Genomic DNA, 19,812 nt, shown 5'->3' on the forward strand with positions numbered 1-19,812 from the left:
TGGCAAAACTCCCATCAACTTCAGTGTGGCCAGGTCTTCACCCCCCACCCCCCCTCCGGGCATGTTGTGGGGTTTTGTTTGGGGTTTTGTTGTTGTTGTTGTTAGGCCCTTGCAATCACTAAATATATCTTTAAGCCAATAAGAACTTCTCAGCAGAAATGTACTAGTTTTAGGAGATGTTATTTTTCTTCCCACTCCTGTAAAAAGGAAAGATTGACATAATTATGGTAGAAGACTCTGGCCACCATAGAGCTCTGAGTTGGGGACCTTGACACAAAGTTTCTTTGTATGCAGTGTAGTTGTAGCCACATCAGTCCCAGGACGTTAGAGAGACAGGGTGGGTGAGGTAACATCTGTTATTGGATCAACTCCTGTTGGAAAGAGAGACAAGCTTTCAAGCCACACAGAGCTGGTCTTCATGTCTGGAAACTTATTTAGTGTCTCAGCTAAATACAAGATGAGCCAGATAGTTTAGCACATGTAGTTAACGCATATTTCAAGGAACCATTCGAGGTGAAATGGCCCGTTAACAGGCCTTCATCTTGAATGGTCCCTTGAAATATATGTTAACTATTTATGCTAAACAATCTGTTCTATCTTGTATTTAGCTGTGATACAAAGTCTGATCTACACTACAGACTTATATCAGTATAACTGCGTCACTCAGGGGGTTGACAAATCAACACCCCTGAGTGACATAGTTATACCGACCTAACTCCTGTGTAGACCACACTATTTTGGCAGGAGAGCTTCCTCCACCAACATAGCTAATGCCTCTTGGGAAGGTGGATTAACTACACTGATGGGAGAGCTCTCTTCCGTCACTGTAGAGCATTTTCATTAAAATGCTATAGCGGTGCATCTGTGCAGATGCAGCATTTTAAGTGTTGATCTTGCCCTAAGTTTCACAGACCGGAAGAGTTCTGTGTAACTTCAAAAGCTTGTCTTTCTTGCCAATAGAAGTTGATCCAATAACATATATTACCTCCCACACCTTGTGCCTCTCTTGTTCAAGATGTTTAGGATGGTGTACAGTTCCCACCCTGCTTTACTAAAGATAGTTTTTGTTTGTTTGTTTGTTTTTTTTACTATATCCCAGTTTCTTATTCCTTCCAGAGAGTCTGCTTTTCCAAATATTCCACAATATATTGTAATTGTACTTGAACTATTCTATATTGTAGTATTTTTCCTTGACTTTAGCAAAGCTTTTGATACGGTATTCTTGCCATCAAGTTAAAGAAGTATGGGCTGGATTAATGGACTATAAGATGGATAGAAAGTTGGCTAGATCGTTGGGCTCAACGGGTAGTGATCAATGGCTCCATGTCTAGTTGGCAGCCGGTATCAAGTGGAGTGCCCAAAGGGTTGGTCCTGGAGCCGGTTTTGTTCAATATCTTCATTAATGATCTGGAGGATGGCATGAACTGCACCCTCAGCAAGTTTGCAGATGATATTAAACTGGGAGGAGTGGTAGATATGCTGGAGGGTGGGGATAGGATACAGAGGGACCTAGACAAATTAGAAGATTGGGCCAAAAGAAATCTGATGAGGTTCAACAAGGACAAGTGCAGAGTTCTGCACTTAGGATGGAAGAATCCCATGCACTGCTACAGACTAGGGACCAAATAGCCAGGCAGCAGTTCTGCAGAAAAGGATCTAGGGGTTACAGTGGACGAGAAGCTGGATATGAGTCAACAGTGTGCCCTTGTTGCCAAGAAGGCTAACAGCATTTTGGGCTGTATAAGTAGGGGCATTGCCAGCAGATCGAGGGACGTGATCATTCCCCTCTATTCGACATTGGCGAGGCCTCATCTGGAGTACTGTGTCCAGTTTTGGGCCCCATGCTGCAAGAAGGATGTGGAAAAATTGGAAAGAGTTCAGAGGAGGGCAATGAAAATGATTAGGGGGCTGGAGCACATGACTTATGAGGAGAGGCTGAGGGAACAGGGATTGTTTAGTCTGCAGAAGAGAAGAATGAGCGGGGATTTGATAGCTGCTTTCAACTACCTGAAAGGGGGTTCCAAAGAGGATGGATCTAGACTCATCTTAGTGGTACCAGATGACAGAACAAGGAGTAATGGTCTCAAGTTGTAGTGGGGGAGGGTTAGGTTGGATATTAAGAAAAACTTTTTCACTAGGAGGGCGGTGAAGCACTGGAATGGGTTACCTAGGGAGGTGGTGGAACCTCCTTCCCTAGAGGTTTTTAAGGTCAGACTTGACAAAGCCCCGGCTGGGATGATTTAGTTGGGGATTGGCCCTGCTTTGAGCAGGGGGTTGGACTAGATGACCTCCTGAGGTCCCTTCCAACCCTGATATTCTATGATATTTAAAACACAGAGATGTGAGGTTTTTTCTTATAGTTAGGTGTTATCTCATTAATGCTAGCCATGTTTAAGAAGAGTACCGAAAACTACAAAATTGTGTTTCTGAACACACATTTCGAAGCTTTTATTTTAGTGTAAGACAACAGCTGTCTTAGCAGTATGTCTTTAGAATGATGCATCAACGTACCCATCACAAAATGTTTTTTTTTTCCTTCTGACCCTATTGGCATCTCTCCTAGAAAAAAGTGCCACTCTGCATATTAATAACTTAGATGTGATTGGAACAGTTTGTATCACCTCTAAATCATGGCTACCAGTTTATATGGCTTTGCTAAAGAGTTCTTTTGAGACCATGTAACTGTACCCAAATATTTGGATATATCTGTATGTTTGCTGATGGATCTTACATTATTTAAAATGTGGTGAGAACTTCTTACGACTGCTATTACATTTTCTTTGCAGGCAATAATTAATAGCACTATCACCCCCAACATGACATTTACTAAAACATCCCAGAAGTTTGGCCAGTGGGCAGACAGCAGGGCGAATACTGTCTATGGCTTGGGATTTTCCTCTGAACATCATCTTTCAAAAGTAAGTAAACCTGTTTTTTTTAAAATACCCAAGAGATGTGGAAAAAGTTGTTGTTTTTTGGGGGGGGGAAGTTGGTGGGTTTTTTTGGTTTTTTCTTTTCCCCCCTGAACAGTCAGGATGATTTATGAAGAGCTAGAACCAAATTAGTATCTTGTATAGCCTTGACACTCAATAGTGTTAAGGTAATATTTACATATTCTCTGAATCCAGCCTATATAATATGGAGAAGTGAGAAGGGCAACCCTGGAAGCAAGTTTTTAAACTGCTTTGTGATACCCATTAATTTTTTTTTTTAAGGGAGAAATTTTAGATTGATTTTTTTTTTTAACCTTACTGCACAATGTAAAATGTCAGATTTTTCTCTTCTCTTTTGTCATATAAGAGTGATTTTTTTCCCTGTAGGAAACCAAAACATTTACATGGAAGATCAGTTTACTTTTTTTCTTTTAAGGAAGAAGATTCAGGCCCTAAATTCAAATAGTTTCTTTCTTGCTATATTTAGATCTCATGAGGAAAATTTTTGCTCAGTCAGTGACACTCTTTTTTTCAACTGTAATTTTCACCCACATTCTTCTTTCATCTTTTCCTCCATTCTCTGCCATATAACTAATATTTTATTACAAACATTTTAAAAATTGAAAACTTAAGGGAAAGTTAGAAAAATACAGTAGAGGTAAAATAAAACTGTTATTATTAGAGTATAGAAAATTCACATAGATTACCAGCAATATTGAGAAACACCTTGTGGAGTATGTGAAATTTTTATGCTGGCCTGCTTGAAAATAAAAGTCCACTTTCATAGTGGGAGGTAAGTTGCTCACATTTCCCAGAGAAATCCCAGTTAGTATTCCTGATGTCTTTAGTGCTGCAATACTAACAACTCGCAGTCTGTTGTTCAAAGTGTATGCAGTAGTTCATAGGGCATACTGAAATAGAGAAACTCCGGAAAGGTTTTCTCACTGAATTACCTGGTTTTCCAGAGAACCTTAGGCCTTCCAGAAGACCCTACCTTTGCTTTCCTTGGAGCTCCCTTAAACCAGATTATCTGCACTACTGCATCCACTCTACACTTAGGAAAATGTAGAGCCAGCCTCAGTCCAGATCAAGGAGTTACAACGGTTCCCTTGTGCCCACCCCCTTCAAAATATTTCCTGATGGAATATCTGTCCAGTTGGATATTATTGTGATTTACTTATTAAAATTATTTCTGCTTTTCATAATCAAATAGCATCAATCTCTACTAAGTTACACAAAACCAAGGAAAAAATTCTGAGTGACATTGATTATAATATAATATGCATGTGCATTCTCACACGTCACTGCATCAGTAAGCTTAAAAAAACAAGTTAATGTAGATCGTTCTAAACTGGTGTCCATATCTACCCAAGAGACAATTACTCATTAACATGGTGTATATCTTGCATTGCTAATACTTACAAGGGTTATTTGACGAGTGCTGATTCGATTTTCCTTTCTAATGTACTACACCTCTACCACGATATAACGCGACCCGATGTAACACGAATTCGGATATAACGCGGTAAAGCAGTGCTCCTGGGGGGGCGGGGCTGCACACTCTGGCGGATCAAAGCAAGTTTGATATAACATGGTTTCACCTATAACACGGTAAGATTTTTTGGCTCCCGAGGACAGCATTATATCGGGGTAGAGGTGTAGTTTGTTGCAGGTCACTCTCTTCATTTCTCAAAACGGAATCTCATACGAGCGTAATAAGAGTGCCTTGTATTCAGCCTTCTTCCAACATTTGGAAGAAGGAGCAGAAATTCCTGTTTTATGTTTTTTGTTTGTTTGTTTTTCCCTAGCATCTTGATACTGCCTCTTCATTTGCCCCTTTCTGTGGTTCGTGGTGTCTTAATCCTCTTGGGATGTGCGTATATGTTGGCTATATCATTATTTGCATGTGTGATACCAATGTGCTGATGAGGAATTGAAAAAAATTAGAATTATTGTAGGAAGTAGTTGTTAAGCAGTGCACATCCTGAATTCCATGCTCTTTGGCAGATATGTAAACTTTTTGTATAAAAATCAAACTGTCTTTTTCTGAAGTTTGTGATAATGAACATTCAGTACATGTTCAGTATGCTATTTTCATGGTGCCTTCCTTATCTTAATTATTAAACCTACAGATATGTTAGTCACCAATCCTTGTTCAGGACTCCCTCCCCACCTCACACACAAAACAAGACTGAAGTTTTAAAATTAAGCTGTTTTGTCAGTGTGTTTTTAAAATAGCAAAATGCAAGAAAAGATTATGAAAACTTCTTAGCGGGGGGGGAAAAGAAATCTTCACTTTTTGATCGTAATCTATTCAGTCACTTTTGAATTGGGAAATAAGTTTATTTAGTGGACACTGGACTGAGACAATAGAAGACCTGGGTTATAATCCAACTCTATTAAATTCCTGTGTGACTTTGGGCAACTCACTTCCTCTGTCGCTGTGTCCTGTCCACAGTGACTGCCTTTCACTAGGTATTTGAACAGTGCCTAGTGGAATGGGACTTCAGTTGTGACTGGGGCCTCAGGGTGCCAGAGAAATATTAATTTATATTAACACTTGTTTCTGAAATTTCTGAAACAATTTATTCCTTTATTACCTATAATTCTAGTATTAAAATTCCTTTTCTATGTTTGTGACTATCAGTGCCCCTAGATGAGCTGTTTCATTATATATAATTTGAATTACATCAGTATACAGGGGCCTTAATCAGAGTCCCATTGGGCTAGCCACTGTAAAAACAGCAAAAAGACAGTTCTTGCCCCAGGGAGCTTACTTTCTAGGTTAATGAGTAGACACGATAGATGGATGAAACAGACAAGCAGAGCTGTGGAGGACAAGGTAGTTATAAAACAAGTATCTTTTTCGTAATAAGTAGCATTCTCAACTTGCTACTTGCCTGACCATTGCCTGTTCCCTTAGCAGGTGGCACATCTTCTCTAGGTTGACAATAAATCCTAAAAATTAGACTAGTATTTTCACTTTGTGGACAGCTTCCTCTTCTGCTGGTATTACTGCCCTCCCAAACCAATCATTCAAGCAGGATAGCCTCTTTCCTCAACACAGAGCAGCTATTGTAATCATTACTTCGGTGAAAATCACCAAACTGAAAATACTAATGCTGAAAAAGAACAAGAGAAAGAAACAAACAGACTCTGGAATCTCTGGTGGCAAATATGTAACCTTGAAGAGATAAAAGCTATAAAGCAATCTTAAGATATGAGGATGAAGTAAAGAATCTCCATTTAAACATATCTGTTAATTGAGTTGTTCACTGGGAAAAGGCATCTGTTACTGATGGTTAAGGTGAAAAACGCCCTTGAAGGAAAGTTCCCTTTATTTTCTTGAATCAAAGAATTTGCTGACAGAATAGGAGGACTGGAACTGTATACAGTAGCTCCAAAAGGTCATTAAGAGAACTTGTTTCTTATCCAGGACATGAGGTCATGCTTCCTGGAACTAAACTACTATAATTGTTAAAAGGCGGTCAAAAAAGCAAACAGGATGTTAGGAATCATTAAAAAGGGGATAGAGAATAAGACGGAGAATATATTATTTCCCGTATATAAATCAATGGTATGCCCACATCTTGAATACTGCGTACAGATGTGGTCTCCTCATCTCAAAAAAGATATACTGGCACTAGAAAAGGTTCAGAGAAGGGCAACTAAAATGATTAGGGGTTTGGAAAGAGTCCCATACGAGGAGAGATTAAAGAGGCTAGGACTTTTCAGTTTGGAAAAGAGGAGACTAAGGGGGGATATGATAGAGGTATATAAAATTGAGTGATGTGGAGGAAGTGGATAAGAAAAAGTTATTTACTTATTCCCATAATACAAGAACCAATGAAATTAATAGGCAGTAGGTTTAAAACAAATAAAAGGAAGTTCTTCTTCACACAGCGCACAGTCAACTTGTGGAACCCCTTGCTTGAGGAGGTTGTTAAGGCTAGGACTATAACAGTGTTTAAAAGAGAACTGGATAAATTCATGGAGGTTAAGTCCATTAATGGCTATTAGCCAAAATGGGTAAGGAATGGTGTCCCTAGACTCTGTTTGTCAGAGGGTGGAGATGGATGGCAGGAGAGAGATCACTTGATCATTACCTGTTAGGTTCATTCCCTCTGGGGCACCTGGCATTGGCCACTGTTGGCAGACTGGATACTGGGCTAGATGGACCTTTGGTCTGATCCAGTACGGCCGTTCTTATGTTCTTAAGAAAATTTTCTCAGGCTTGTTAGCTGTTTGGAAGGTCTAAGAAAACTTCTAAAATGAGTCGTTGGAATTTCAATCTAGACTTTTTGGCCTGATTTCCCACTGCTTTGCACCTTGCATATTCATACACAAATGCAAAACATGTTAAATGCTACCCTATCAGAACATCCTCCCTTTGTACTCATTTTGCACAAGAGTGAATGACTACACAATGTGTGCAGCAATGGAGAATCTCTTCTTCTGAATGTAGCCAATAATCTTCAGATAAGGAATATGGTGAGAATGTCCAAATAAAAAAATTGATTTTTCAAGCTTGAGACACTTAAACAGAGATGACATTCTCTTTTGCTTCCTTAAGAGTGGAATGTAGCTGATTTGCAGAATACAGAACTCCGCTGAATGAGAGGACTATTCATTTTTGTTATGTATGGAAAATTCCTAAGGATGCAGCCAAATTATTTGTTTAGCACACACTGAGGTGCCCATGAGGTTGATTGCTAGCTTCAGGGAATATTGGAAATGTATTGTAATATTAAAGGCAATGAGGCACCTAGATGGGATAGTGATGCTCTTTGGGGAACTTTGTGCACAGTGCCCCATTAGTCACAAAGCTGTCAATCATGTAATAATTTGTTGAAATATGTTTAATCCACAAATTTTGTCCTAGTTGTGAAATGGTCAATTTCCCGAGTAGGGAACTTTAGTTTTCTGGTACAGTGTTAATCTGGTGGGGATGTTGGAATCCAAAGGAAAGAGAAGAAAGAAACCTTAGTGTGAGAAGTCCTAGTCATAGCTTGTCGCTCCGAAATTGTAGCCAAAATCTGGTGGTCTCACTTATTTCAAATAGTTCCTCTGGAGGAGAGGATATTGACAAGGGGTACTGCATCAGACAGCATTCAAGTGATTGCGGAGGCTTTCCATATTTGCATTTGGGGTCATTCCTCAGCTTCTACTTGGTCGTGTTGTCACCAGTCTTTTCCATCCCCTCTCTCACTCAATTTAGAGTACATCACTGGTTTTGTTCAAGGTCGGTGCCTGGGGGGAGTTTTTTGGAAGGAACCAAGTTCTCCAAGATGATTGGCATTTTCTGCCTTTTTTGTGTAAGGAGTAATGACTGTCTATTTTAGATTACACTAGTTTGCTCTTTTTTTGTAAAATTTTTATATTTGGTTTTTAAGAACTCAACTAAAAATATTTTATTGTCTGAAGGAGAGATCCAGCTCTCTTCTACTAGGATATGAAGGGCAGAATGAGCTTTCTTAAATTTACCTTTCTTTAGGAAAAGAGAAATCCTTGTTACAATCAGATTCCTGTTAGGAGTCTGCAGTGTGTTTCAGGAAAGAAGCCTAAACTTCTTGAAAAACTCTTCTGACTCATTTTCTCTCTAAATCACCACCTTCTGAGACTTGAGAGGAAGGAGATGTAATTCTGAATGCTTTCTCACATCTCCTGGAAAATAAATCTGAGTTTTATTGAAAATTGATACAATTCCAGTGAGGAGGATACCACATTCCTCCAGACTTCGGTAGACCATCTACAAAGCAGGTTTATTTACAGTAGCGGAGCAGCTGACCTCTGGATTAAGTTATTCAGAATTGCTTTCATTCTGAGAAACTGGTGTCCTCTTTGTCTCCGTTTCTAGATCTTTGGCAAAAGGTCAGGTTTTGCTTGAAAACGGGTGAGAAAGTTGCGTAATACAATAACATCTTCCATTCCCTCCAAATCCATGCGATCATATGCAGTGTAAAAAAACAAAACAAAAAACCCGAGTATACCAGTATCAGAGAAATTAAAATATTTCTGCAAACTCTTTAGTCAGATGCTTCTTCAAAACCAGTTGTTCTCAAGGAGGTCTTGAATAAGAAAATTATAATTCAAATGAAAACAGTTGCTTGGATACTACGATGAGTGCCGTGCTCGTCAGGTTTAGGCACATCAAGCCAAATTCATCTCTGTAATTCCATTACTTTAATAAAGTTGCTCAAAAGATTAATTTAACCCATCATGTTTACATTTAACATTTAATTCAGAATAATTTCTCAATCACTATTAGAACTAGTTGAACAGTTTTCAGGAAGAAGACTCTGTGCCGGAAACATTGACCTTTTTATGAAAATTCATGAAACAAAGTATGTGAATAGTAATCCTTGAAATTATCCTTAACTAAATATTTACTTAGCTGTAATGAAACAAATTGATCCTTCGTGTAACTCCATTGACTTCAGTGGAGCTGCATCAGAGATTAATTTGGTTTAGTATTCCTCTGGTTGATTTTTCACCCATTTGAGTTTCAGTTTTAGCCAAGATATGGGGAGAAATCAGTATATTTTCCAATGAGAAAGGATTAAGGCCATTGAAGACCAAGAGACTCCTATTGACTTCAGTGGGTTTTACATCCATCTCAACATCTGTAAGGAGGAAAATGAATTTCAAACTTCAAGGAAGCTTTTTAAGGCTACCTAACACACTTAATACCCATGCTTGAGATGGCTTTTTCACACTATCATTTGCGTATAGCATTATATTTTGTTGGTATATCACAATTTTAATGTGGTTGTTTGCTGATGGGTGTGTCTGTATTGCCCATATACAAATGGATTTTTAAGCATATGTAAACTCATGTACTATAAATAATACAGCACAGTTTGGTTAAATGATCATTTACTAAGGGGGAAAAACCCTTGACTGACTGAATCTGTAGTGGTCTTATTTTGTAAGATGTTTTGTAACAATTATTTTGTATTTGTACTATAATCTTTTTAAACATATGTACCTTCAGTTTGCAGAAAAATTTCAGGAATTCAAAGAAGCTGCACGATTAGCAAAGGAGAAATCCCAAGAAAAGATGGAGCTAACAAGTACACCTTCACAGGTGGGTTTTATGGTTTGATCTGAGCTCAGAACTTTATAGCTTAATAGATTTTGTTTATTATAGATTAATAGACTTATTAATTTATTTGGCAGGCAGTGACCATTGAATAATGCAAGTGGTCACACTAGACTACTAACACAGGCGATAGGACTTAATTCCTGCTTCAAGTCCAATAGCTGCGCTTGAACTAGAGCATTTTAAACCAGCGTAGCCTTCTTTCTCCACGGTGGCTTTTTGGGCATCTAGTAAAACATGCTTAAACAATTCCCAATTATCATTAATATTTTTCTGTTTAAATTTTTTTCTTCTAGCTGACTTGACTCACAATTATTTTCCGCTGTGTGAAATTGGCCCTTTTAAAGCAGCAAGCACATATGTTACTGGTTTGGATTTGACTGAACTTGTACAAACAGAATTAAGTCATGATTACTTGTACATAAGCAACCACTCATTTTGAGTTCTGAGATCAGTTCTCTGTCAAGACGAAGTCCTGTATAGAATTGCCCTGTGGTTGATGCAGCACTTTTTGAGTTAAGAAATTGACATCTATATTTTTTTTTAGAACTTCCAAAGATGTTTTAGTACTGGCAGTGAGAGACCTCCAGCATATGTCACTTGGATTGAAGTCTCCTGTGGCAATGCAACTTTTTTCCTACACATTATAGATAAGTGAATAAGGAGCCAGTCATTCTGTTCTCTAGTGTGATACCAGCTAGTTACCCCATCTTGTGCTTTATCTGTTAAAACACTAATCCATAAACATTAAAGGTCATTTGCTTCAGAGTTGTCACTGACCTGGAAACAAGTGTACATTAGAACCTCAGAGTTATGAACACCAGAGTTATGAACTCACCTGTCAACCACACATCTCATTTGAAACCAGAAGCACACAATCAGGCAGTAGCAGAGAGGGGGGAAAAAAGCAAATACAGTACAGTACTGTGTTAAACATAAACTACAAAAAAGGGAAAGCAGCATTTTTCTTCTGCATAGTAAAGTTTTAAAGCTATAGTAAGTCAATGTTCAGTTGTAAAATTTTTGAAAGAACAACCATAATGCTTTGTTCAGAGTTATGAACATTTCAGAGTTACGAACAACCTCCATTCCCAAGCTGTTCGTAACTCTGAGGTTCTACTGTAATGCTATTTTTTGACAGTGTCCCTCCCCCTCCCCTTTTGCCCCCACACTTCTCCTTAAGAAGATCGTAACCATTGATGTTCATGTTCCAATAATCGGAATCTTCCCACCAGGTTTCAGTAATATACTGAGTGTTGCTTAGTGTTTTTAAAATGACTTTTTCTCTCCAGTTTTACTGTTCTTTTTTTAAAGTGTTTTATAGTCTGCTGCCATGTCGGTGTTCAAAGTAGACATTTAGGGTCTGATTCTCAGTTACTGTAGCAACGAAGGCATTAATGTCATCAGGGCCGGCACCAGCTGAGCAAGCAGGTGCTTGGGGTGGCCAAGGGGAAGGGGCGGCACGTCGGGCTCTTCTGCGGCGGGTCCCTCAGTCCCTCTCAGAGGGAAGAACCTGCCGCCGAATTGCCACCGAAGAAGAAAGTGGCGCAGTGGAGCTGCCACCGATCGCAATCGTGGCTTTTTTTTTTTTTTCTGCCGCTTGGAGCCGCCCCTGGATGTCAAAACCCTGGAGCCGCCCCTGAATGTCATAGAATCATATGATTGGAAGGACCTCTTGAGGACATCTAGTTCAGTCCCCTGCACTCAAGGCAGGACTAAGTATTATCTAGACCATCCCTGAAAGATGATTGTCTAATCTGCTGTTAAAACCCTCCAATGATGGAGATTCCACAACCTCCCTAGGCAATTTATTCCAGTGTTAAACTTCCTAACTCTCATGGTGGTTATTCCTAATGTTCAACCTAAAGTGCCCTTGCTGCAATTTAAGCCCATTGCTTCTTGACCTATCCTCAGAGGTTAAGGAAAACAATTTTTCTCCCTCCTCCTTGTAACAACCTTTTATATACTTGAAAACTGTTATCCGGTCCCCTCTGTCTTCTCTTCTCCAGACTAAACAAACCCAATTTTCTCAATCTCCCCTCATAGGTCATGTTTTCTAGACCTTAATAATTTTTGTTGCTCTTCTCTGGAGTTTCTCTAATTTGTCCAAATCTTTCCTGAAATATATGGTACCCAGAACTGGACACAGTACTCCAGTTGAGGCCTAATCAGTGCGGAGTAGAGAGTAAGAATTACTTTTTGTATCTTGCTTACAACATTCCTGCTAATACATCCCAGAATGATGTTTGCTTTTTTTGCAATATGTTACACTGTTGACTCGTATTTAGCTTGTGGTCCACTATGACCCCCAGATCCTTTTGTGCAGTACTCTTTCCTAGGCAGTCATTTCCCATTTTGTATGTGTGTAACTGATTGATCCTTCCTAAGTGGAGTACTTTGTCCTTATTGAATTTCATCCTATTTACTTCAGACCATTTCTCCAGTTTGTCCAGATCATTTTGAATTCTAATCCTATCCTCCAAAGCACTTGCAGCCCCGCCCAGTTTGGTATCATCTGCAAACTTTATAAGTGTACTCTCTATGCCATTATCTAAATAATTGATGAAGACATTAACAGGACCGGACCCAGAATTGATCCGGTGGGACCCCACTTGATATGCCCTTCCAACTTGACTGTGAACCACTGATAACTACTCTCTGGGAATGGTTTTCCAACCTGTTATGCACCCACCTTATAATAGCTCCTTCTAGGTTGTATTTCCCTTGTTTATTTATGAGTTGGTCCTGCGAGACAGTATCAAAAGCCTTACTAAAGTCAAGATATACCACATCTACCACTTCCACCCCATCCACAAGGCTTGTTACTTTGTCAAAGAAAGCTATTAAGTTGGTGTGACATGATTTGTTCTTGACAAATCCATGCTGACTGTAACTTATCACCTTATTATCTTCTAGGTGTTTGCAAATTGATTGCTTAATTATTTGTTCCATTATATTTCTGGGTACTGAAGTTCAGCTGACTGGTCTGTAATTCCCCGGGTCGTCCTTATTTCCATTTTTATAGATTGGCACCCTATTTGATGTTTTCCAGTCCTCTAGAATCTCTCCCATCTTCCATGACTTTTCAAAGATAATCACAATGGCTCAGATATCTCCTCCGTCAGCTCCTTGAGTATTCAAGGATGTATTTCATCAGGCCCTGGTGACTTGAAGACACCTAACTTTTCTAAGTAATTTTTAACTTGTTTTTTCCCTATTTTAGCCTCTGATCCTACCTAATTTTCACTGGCATTTACTATGTTTGATGTCCAATCGGTATTAACCTTTTTGGTGAAAATTGAAACAAACAAGTCATTTAGCACTTCTGCCATTTCCACAAGTCCTCAAATCTTGATTTTTAAAGACTTCAAGTTACAGAGAATCCACCATTTACTCTTGTTCAAACCAGGAAATTACCCAGGCCCCATGCTGCAGAGGAAGCTTAACACACTCCTCAGGATCTTTGTCAATCTGACCTGGGGGAAAATTCCTTCCCAACCCCAAGTGGGCATCCTCCACTACCCAGACAGCTGAGAGAGAATTGTTGCTTTTATGTTCAGTAGCATTTGTTTTTACCGATCACTTATATTGATGGTACTTTCTCAAAGTTAGTCCCATATGTGGCAATTTGATTTAACTTCAATACTGATAAGATGTGAGAATTTGTTTGAAAGGATCAGATTAGAAACAGTCTTTGATATTTTCAAAGGCAGGAAAGAATTTCTCACTTTTGGAATACCAATTGGCTGCAGGTAAATAATTTAATATCTAGTGGAAGTTCTAATTATATGAGAGCACTAATTATAATTTGATTGACCTACTTGTGTACTTGTTGATATATTGTACATATTGATGTGTACAGTCTTTTCGTATAAGTAATATTAAGTTTCTAAATCATCACATGATTGCTTGGGTGTTTGTTTGGTTTTTCAAATTTGTATACTGATGATTTTGGGTGCCTCAGCTTAATGTCATTTTAAAATTAGTAACCATGCACTTAAAAATGTTTATTTTGTCATTGTTTATATGCACATTGTGGCATAAGCTTAGTAGATAATTGTAATTTTTTTTTTTTTTTTTTACTAAAGGAATCAGCAGGAGGGGACATTCAATCTCCTTTAACACCAGAAAGCATTAATGGAACAGATGATGAAAGAACAACTCCAGAAGTGACACAAAACTCGGAACCAAGGGCTGAACCAACCCAGAATGCATTGCCATTTACACATAGGTACAGATTCAGTTCACACATATTAATTAAGTAATACATGTTTACTTCATTGTTAAAGGGACCTTTTTTTCTTCAGATGGCTCCAAAATGGCAGTGTCCTGAATTAAAGAATCTAATATTCTTTTTTAAAAAGCAAAGTACAGGACTCAGCTTCATCTTTGCAGTACAGTCTGTTTTCACAGAAAAATTGTATAGGAAAATCTACTGAGGAGGTTTTTTGGAATTTCTCTTACAATGTGAATATTTTAGTACAAGCACTTTATTCCTAAACACAAGGTGTCCCTTTAACAAGAAGCAATACTTACATGCCTGAGACCTCAGCAGAATTAACTGCTTCAAAGAACTTGTTCCAATTAACTTACATTTTTTTTGTTCACTTTAAATTATTTTAAAAGACTGATAACATTAGACTCAGCCTTATGGTGATAAGTTGTTGGAAGATGAATGTGTCTATGTAATCCTGAAGTGCTTACATTTAAAGCAGCCTTCTAATTAAACATCTCTCTGACCATTTAAAATATTCCTCAATATTTTTTTCAAAATATAGAAGAAAGTTACATTTGCGCTTCAGCATGAATTATAATTCATTAAACTGAGCATGTTTTGCTCCACTGCCCCTTAGGAAGATTGAAACAATGTTTTTATTTAAAGTTGAAAGTTCTAAGCTAAAATGGATCTAGCTTGAATATTAGAAATTATAATAAATGGGACATTCTTTCTCTACAAGCAGAATAAGTAGAGCAGGAAAAAGTTAGGTAAATATATAAGTCAAGCAAAGTTTGAAATATTAAATTTCTCTTAAATTATGAGTTTGATTCAGTTTAAGAAGAGTTTAAAACTCTTAAATTGCTAAGATTGTGCTTGAGAGACTGGGCGACAACAGAATCTTTTGAAATTTTGTGGGGGAAAATAAGGATGAGCAGAGACATGGACTTTAAATTGTTCAAGAGTTCAGTGTTCCTTATGAAGAATGTGTTAACATCACCTGGAAAAGCTCACAAATTTCCAAACTCTAAAATACTCCTCATTTTGCACTTGAAAATTCTTTGACGAGTGACTGTGTGTGTTGTCATTTTTATATTTGAACTGTCACCAATATAGTCCCAGTATGTCTGTAGAGGAAATGGTCTTTTTTTTGAGAGAGAGAGAGAGAGAGAGAGATTGTTATGTTTTTGAGGGAGGAATATTCAAAATACAGTAAACGCTTGTTTGCAGCAACAGCTTGTTAAAAGCAACCATTGCTGATGAGCAATGTTTCCCCGGGGACCACTTTTTCTACTGTGAATTGTCAACACTCCCCATAGCAACAGCCATTTAGGAGCAACATAGCAAAAGGATAACAATATGTTACTACTAGGGCTGTCGATTAATCGCAGTTAACTCACGTGATTAACTCAAAAAAATCAATCGCAATTAATTGCAGTTTTAATCGCACTGTTAAACAATAGAATACCAATTGAAATTTATTAAATATTTTGGATGTTTTTTCTACATTTTCAAATATATTGATTTCAATTACAACACAGAATACAAAGTGTACAGTACTCACTTTATATTTTATTACAAATATTTGCACTGTAAAAATGGTAAACAAAAGAAATAGTATTTTTCAATTCACCTCATGCAAGTACAGTAGTGCAATCTCTTTATCGTGAAAGCGCAACTTACGAATGTATATATTTTTTTGTTAGATAACTGTACTCAAAAATAAAACAATGTAAAACTTTAGATCCTACAAGTCCACTCAGTCCTTGTTCAGCCAATCGCTAAGAGAAACAAGTTTATTTATTTTTACATGAGATAATGCTGCCTGCTTCTTATTTACAATGTCACCTGAAAGTGAGAACAGACATTCACTTGACACTTTTATAGCTGATATTGCAAGGTAATTACGTGCCAGATATGCTAAATATTTGTATGTCCCTTCAAGTTTTGGCCGCCATTCCAGAGGACATGCTTCCACGCTGATGATGATGATGCAATAATAAGGCGTTAATTAAATTTGTGACTGAACTCCTTGAGGGAGAATTGTATGTCTCCTGCTCTGTGTTTTACCCGCATTCTGCCATACATGTCATGTTGTAGCCATCTCAGATGATTACCAAGCATGTTGTTCGTTTTAGAAACACTTTCACTGCAGATTTGACAAATCGCAAAGAAGGTATCAATGTGAGATTTGTAAAGATAGCTACAGCACTTTGACCCAAGATTTAAGAATCTGAAATGCCTTCCAAAATCTGAGAGGGACGAGGTGTGGAGCATGCTTTCAGAAGTCTTAAAAAAGCAACATTCCGATGCAGAAACTACAGAACCCGAACCACCAAAAAAGAAAACCAACCTTCTGCTGGTGGCATCTGACTCAAATGATGAAAATGAACATGTGTCGGTCTGCTCTGCTTTGGATCATTATCGAGCAGAACCCGACATCAGCATGGACGCATGTCCTCTGGAATGGTGGTTGAAGCATGAAGGGACATATGAATCTTTAGCATATCTTGCAACACCAGCTACAACAGTCCAATGTGAACGCCTGTTCTCACGTTCAGCTGACGTAAACAAGAAGCAGGCAGCATTATCTCCTGCAAATGTAAACAAACTTGTTGGTCTGAGCAATTGGCTGGACAAGAAGTAGAATTGAGTGGATTTTTGTACATAATTCTACATTTGTAAGTTCAACTTTCATGATAGATTGCACCACAGTACTTGTATTAAGTGAATTGAAAAATACTATTTTTATTTTTACAGTGCAAATATAATAAAATTAAATATAAAATGAGCACTGTACACTGTATATTCTGTGTTGTAATTGAAATCAATATATTTGAAAATGTGGAAAACATCCAAAATATTTATATAAATAGTATTCTATAATTTAACAGCATGATTAATCACGATTAATTTTTTAATCGCGTATTAATCATGATTCATTTTTTTAATTGCTTGACAGCCCTAGTTGCTACTAATGAGCATCTACTGTATTGCATTTCTCTGAAATCCTGAAGACAGGGTTCTAGTCAATGGGTTTATTTAAACTTTTTACATTTGCATGTTTAAATTTTCTATAAATATTTTGTGTGAAAAAGGAAAGGGCTAAATCCACAGTGTTTTTAAAAAAGAAAATTATGATCATTGCAAGAACTGCCCCTTACATAATGAATAGTCATTTCTGCTACACCAGTATAGTAAATGGACCTCCATCTTCACTGAGTATGCATGGAAAAAATTACTTTGGACGTTTTTTAAATGAACCATATGTACAATTATTTTTCTGAAACTACAATGTTACAAAACTTTTTCTGCATTTCTCTTTTCTGTCTACTTCATGTATGTATTTTGAGTTTTCTGTTTAATATTCTATTATACTATGTTTAACTTTACTAGCTAAGATTTGTCTTCCAGTATTGACTCTGTATTTTAGAGTGTCACTTATTCATGAAGTTAATTTTCACAAAGCCAGTGTTTCTTTTGCTAATGGCTACTTACAAGTTAGCCAATGAGCCATTCATGTGTTTTCAGAAGAAAATCCAAAGGAGGTAACCTTGTGAAGTTAAATTATTCTGGGTTAAGTAGTTTATACTGTAGTTCAATACAGATTACAGCAAGCCATTTTTCTAATTTTACTAAAAAGCTCAATTGCAGATTTTTATATAGTGGTATTTAACATTGAGAGAAATATTATTCTTCAAGGAGTTTTATTTGTATAAAATGTTTCATATGAAAGTTATTTTTTATTGAGGATTATGAGAACTCAGTCTTTGCTATACTGGAATTCAATATTTTTTCTGATAGATATAAAGTTGCCTCTTTTCAGGAGTAACTCAATTAAGTAAAAACTTTTCCCCCCCGCCCCAGCCTATGACAGAACTAATTTTGAAAATCAGTTGCCTTGATTTTTCTGTAATGGTTTGGTGTTAGGTTTAATGAAGTCTCAATGGGCCAAATTCTGTAGTGCGTGTACAAAACAGATGTAAAATGAGCTTACATAGGCAAGTAGTCATGGTCAGAAGTGCAAATATGAGATGGGATTCTACAATGTTGAATGGACGAGTTAGAGAGATGCAGTTTTTGGTGCACTGGTTGGTAGGGTACGCTGTATTGATTTGACAGTTCAGTTTTGCTGTACAATTCAACTTGCAGGTGCCCATTGGAAAACCATTTGTGTAAAATGCACACTAAACGTTGTAGATTATCTGGGATTTTCACAAGAACTGAACTATAGACAGGAATTACAGTCCTGTAGTGCCTGCTATATCTTGACAGCATTTCTCAATACTTGGCGGATTTAATCTCCCTTGATATACCATTCTGATGCTTCCCCACCCAACCCCCACCATTCCACATGCACAGATAACTAGTGATGGTTATTGCCCATAGCACTGCTGTAAAGAACAAAGTGAATGTCCCCTTTCATTGTCACAGTAGTGCATTTCTGAAATTATTGCTACTATGCAATTGTCAGGTGTCTCCCTGGTGAATGTGTAGTGACAAAGTTGATATCTTGGCAGTGTTTTTGGTTGTGAAGACCAATGGAGAGCATGTAAAGGCTCTTATGTGTAGTGCTGGATTTTTAAAATGTTTAATGTTTATTATTGATAGTGTCCACAGTTTGATACGTACTTTCTAAACAGAAAATCAACCATGATCTTTTCTCCAAGGAGTTCACAAAGAGGGTAGGGAGAAAGGATACAACAAATTAATAGCAAGGTAAAAGTAGTGATGGGCCATTTGGTAAAATAAGGTTAGCTTAACAAGTTTAGTTTTTCCAGCAAATAGTGTGTGTGTGTATATGTATATATGTGTATGTGTATATGTGTGTGTGTATGTGTATATATGTATTACTCCCAGATGTACAGTATAAGTCAGCTAGTTTTCCCACTGATGGTATAGTAGAAGTGGGTCTTCAGGAGAGATGTGAATGCAGGGAGTGTGGTTGCCGTGAGCTCAGAAAATGCAGCTCATAGAAGAAGGCATGGGAGCAATGTGGAAGAAGCTGACAAATTGGCAGACAGAGCTAATTTAATGGACAGAGCTGAGGAGGCAGGAGGGCCATGCAGATGAGACAAGGACAGGTACATAAAGAGAGGGAATGAAAGACTTTAGAGGTGGTTACAAGAAGCTTGAACTTGATCCAGTAGCAGGAGAGAGAGGATAGAAGGATTCAAAGAGGCGATGGTAGAATAACAGTCAAAGAAGGGGATTTTAGTGGCAGTGTGGTGTGGATTGGATGGGGAGGATGTGAGTGTTGATGAGAACAGATGATCAGAGGTGTAGGGGGTGTTACTTTAGTTTGCACCTTTCCTGTTAGTCACTTCTAGTCTGCTAGCACTTCTACAGAACAGGTTTGATTTATAGTTTTCTCATGATGCACCCTCTCTTTGGCCAGCTATACTCCCTTTGACAGATATACACACTCTTCTCTTTGCCTGTTAGTGGAGTTGCTTTTATTTTGCACATTTGCACAATATGTCAGCATCATAAGTTTAGGTCAGAAAAAAGTGTAAGTAGCATTTTTGCACCCAAATAGTAACTTACAGCACCATGTAAAT

General features: G+C 37.8%; 1 protein-coding gene across 2 annotated transcripts in view; it reads left to right on the top strand.

Annotated features, from left to right (window-relative positions):
- HOMER1 (homer scaffold protein 1) overlaps positions 1-19,812 on the top strand; it is a 144,083-nt gene that overhangs the window by 63,337 nt on the left and 60,934 nt on the right. For both annotated transcript variants that reach the window (XM_065550054.1, XM_005286435.5), the window contains exons 3-5: positions 2,787-2,918; positions 9,928-10,020; positions 14,124-14,266. In XM_065550054.1, coding sequence (XP_065406126.1) covers positions 2,817-2,918; positions 9,928-10,020; positions 14,124-14,266 — 338 coding nt within the window. In that variant the 5' untranslated portion in view covers positions 2,787-2,816. The remainder of the gene's footprint in view (positions 1-2,786; positions 2,919-9,927; positions 10,021-14,123; positions 14,267-19,812) is intronic.

The sequence above is a fragment of the Chrysemys picta genome, chromosome 6 (genome assembly GCF_011386835.1).
Source record: "Chrysemys picta bellii isolate R12L10 chromosome 6, ASM1138683v2, whole genome shotgun sequence".
NCBI lineage: Eukaryota > Metazoa > Chordata > Testudines > Emydidae > Chrysemys > Chrysemys picta.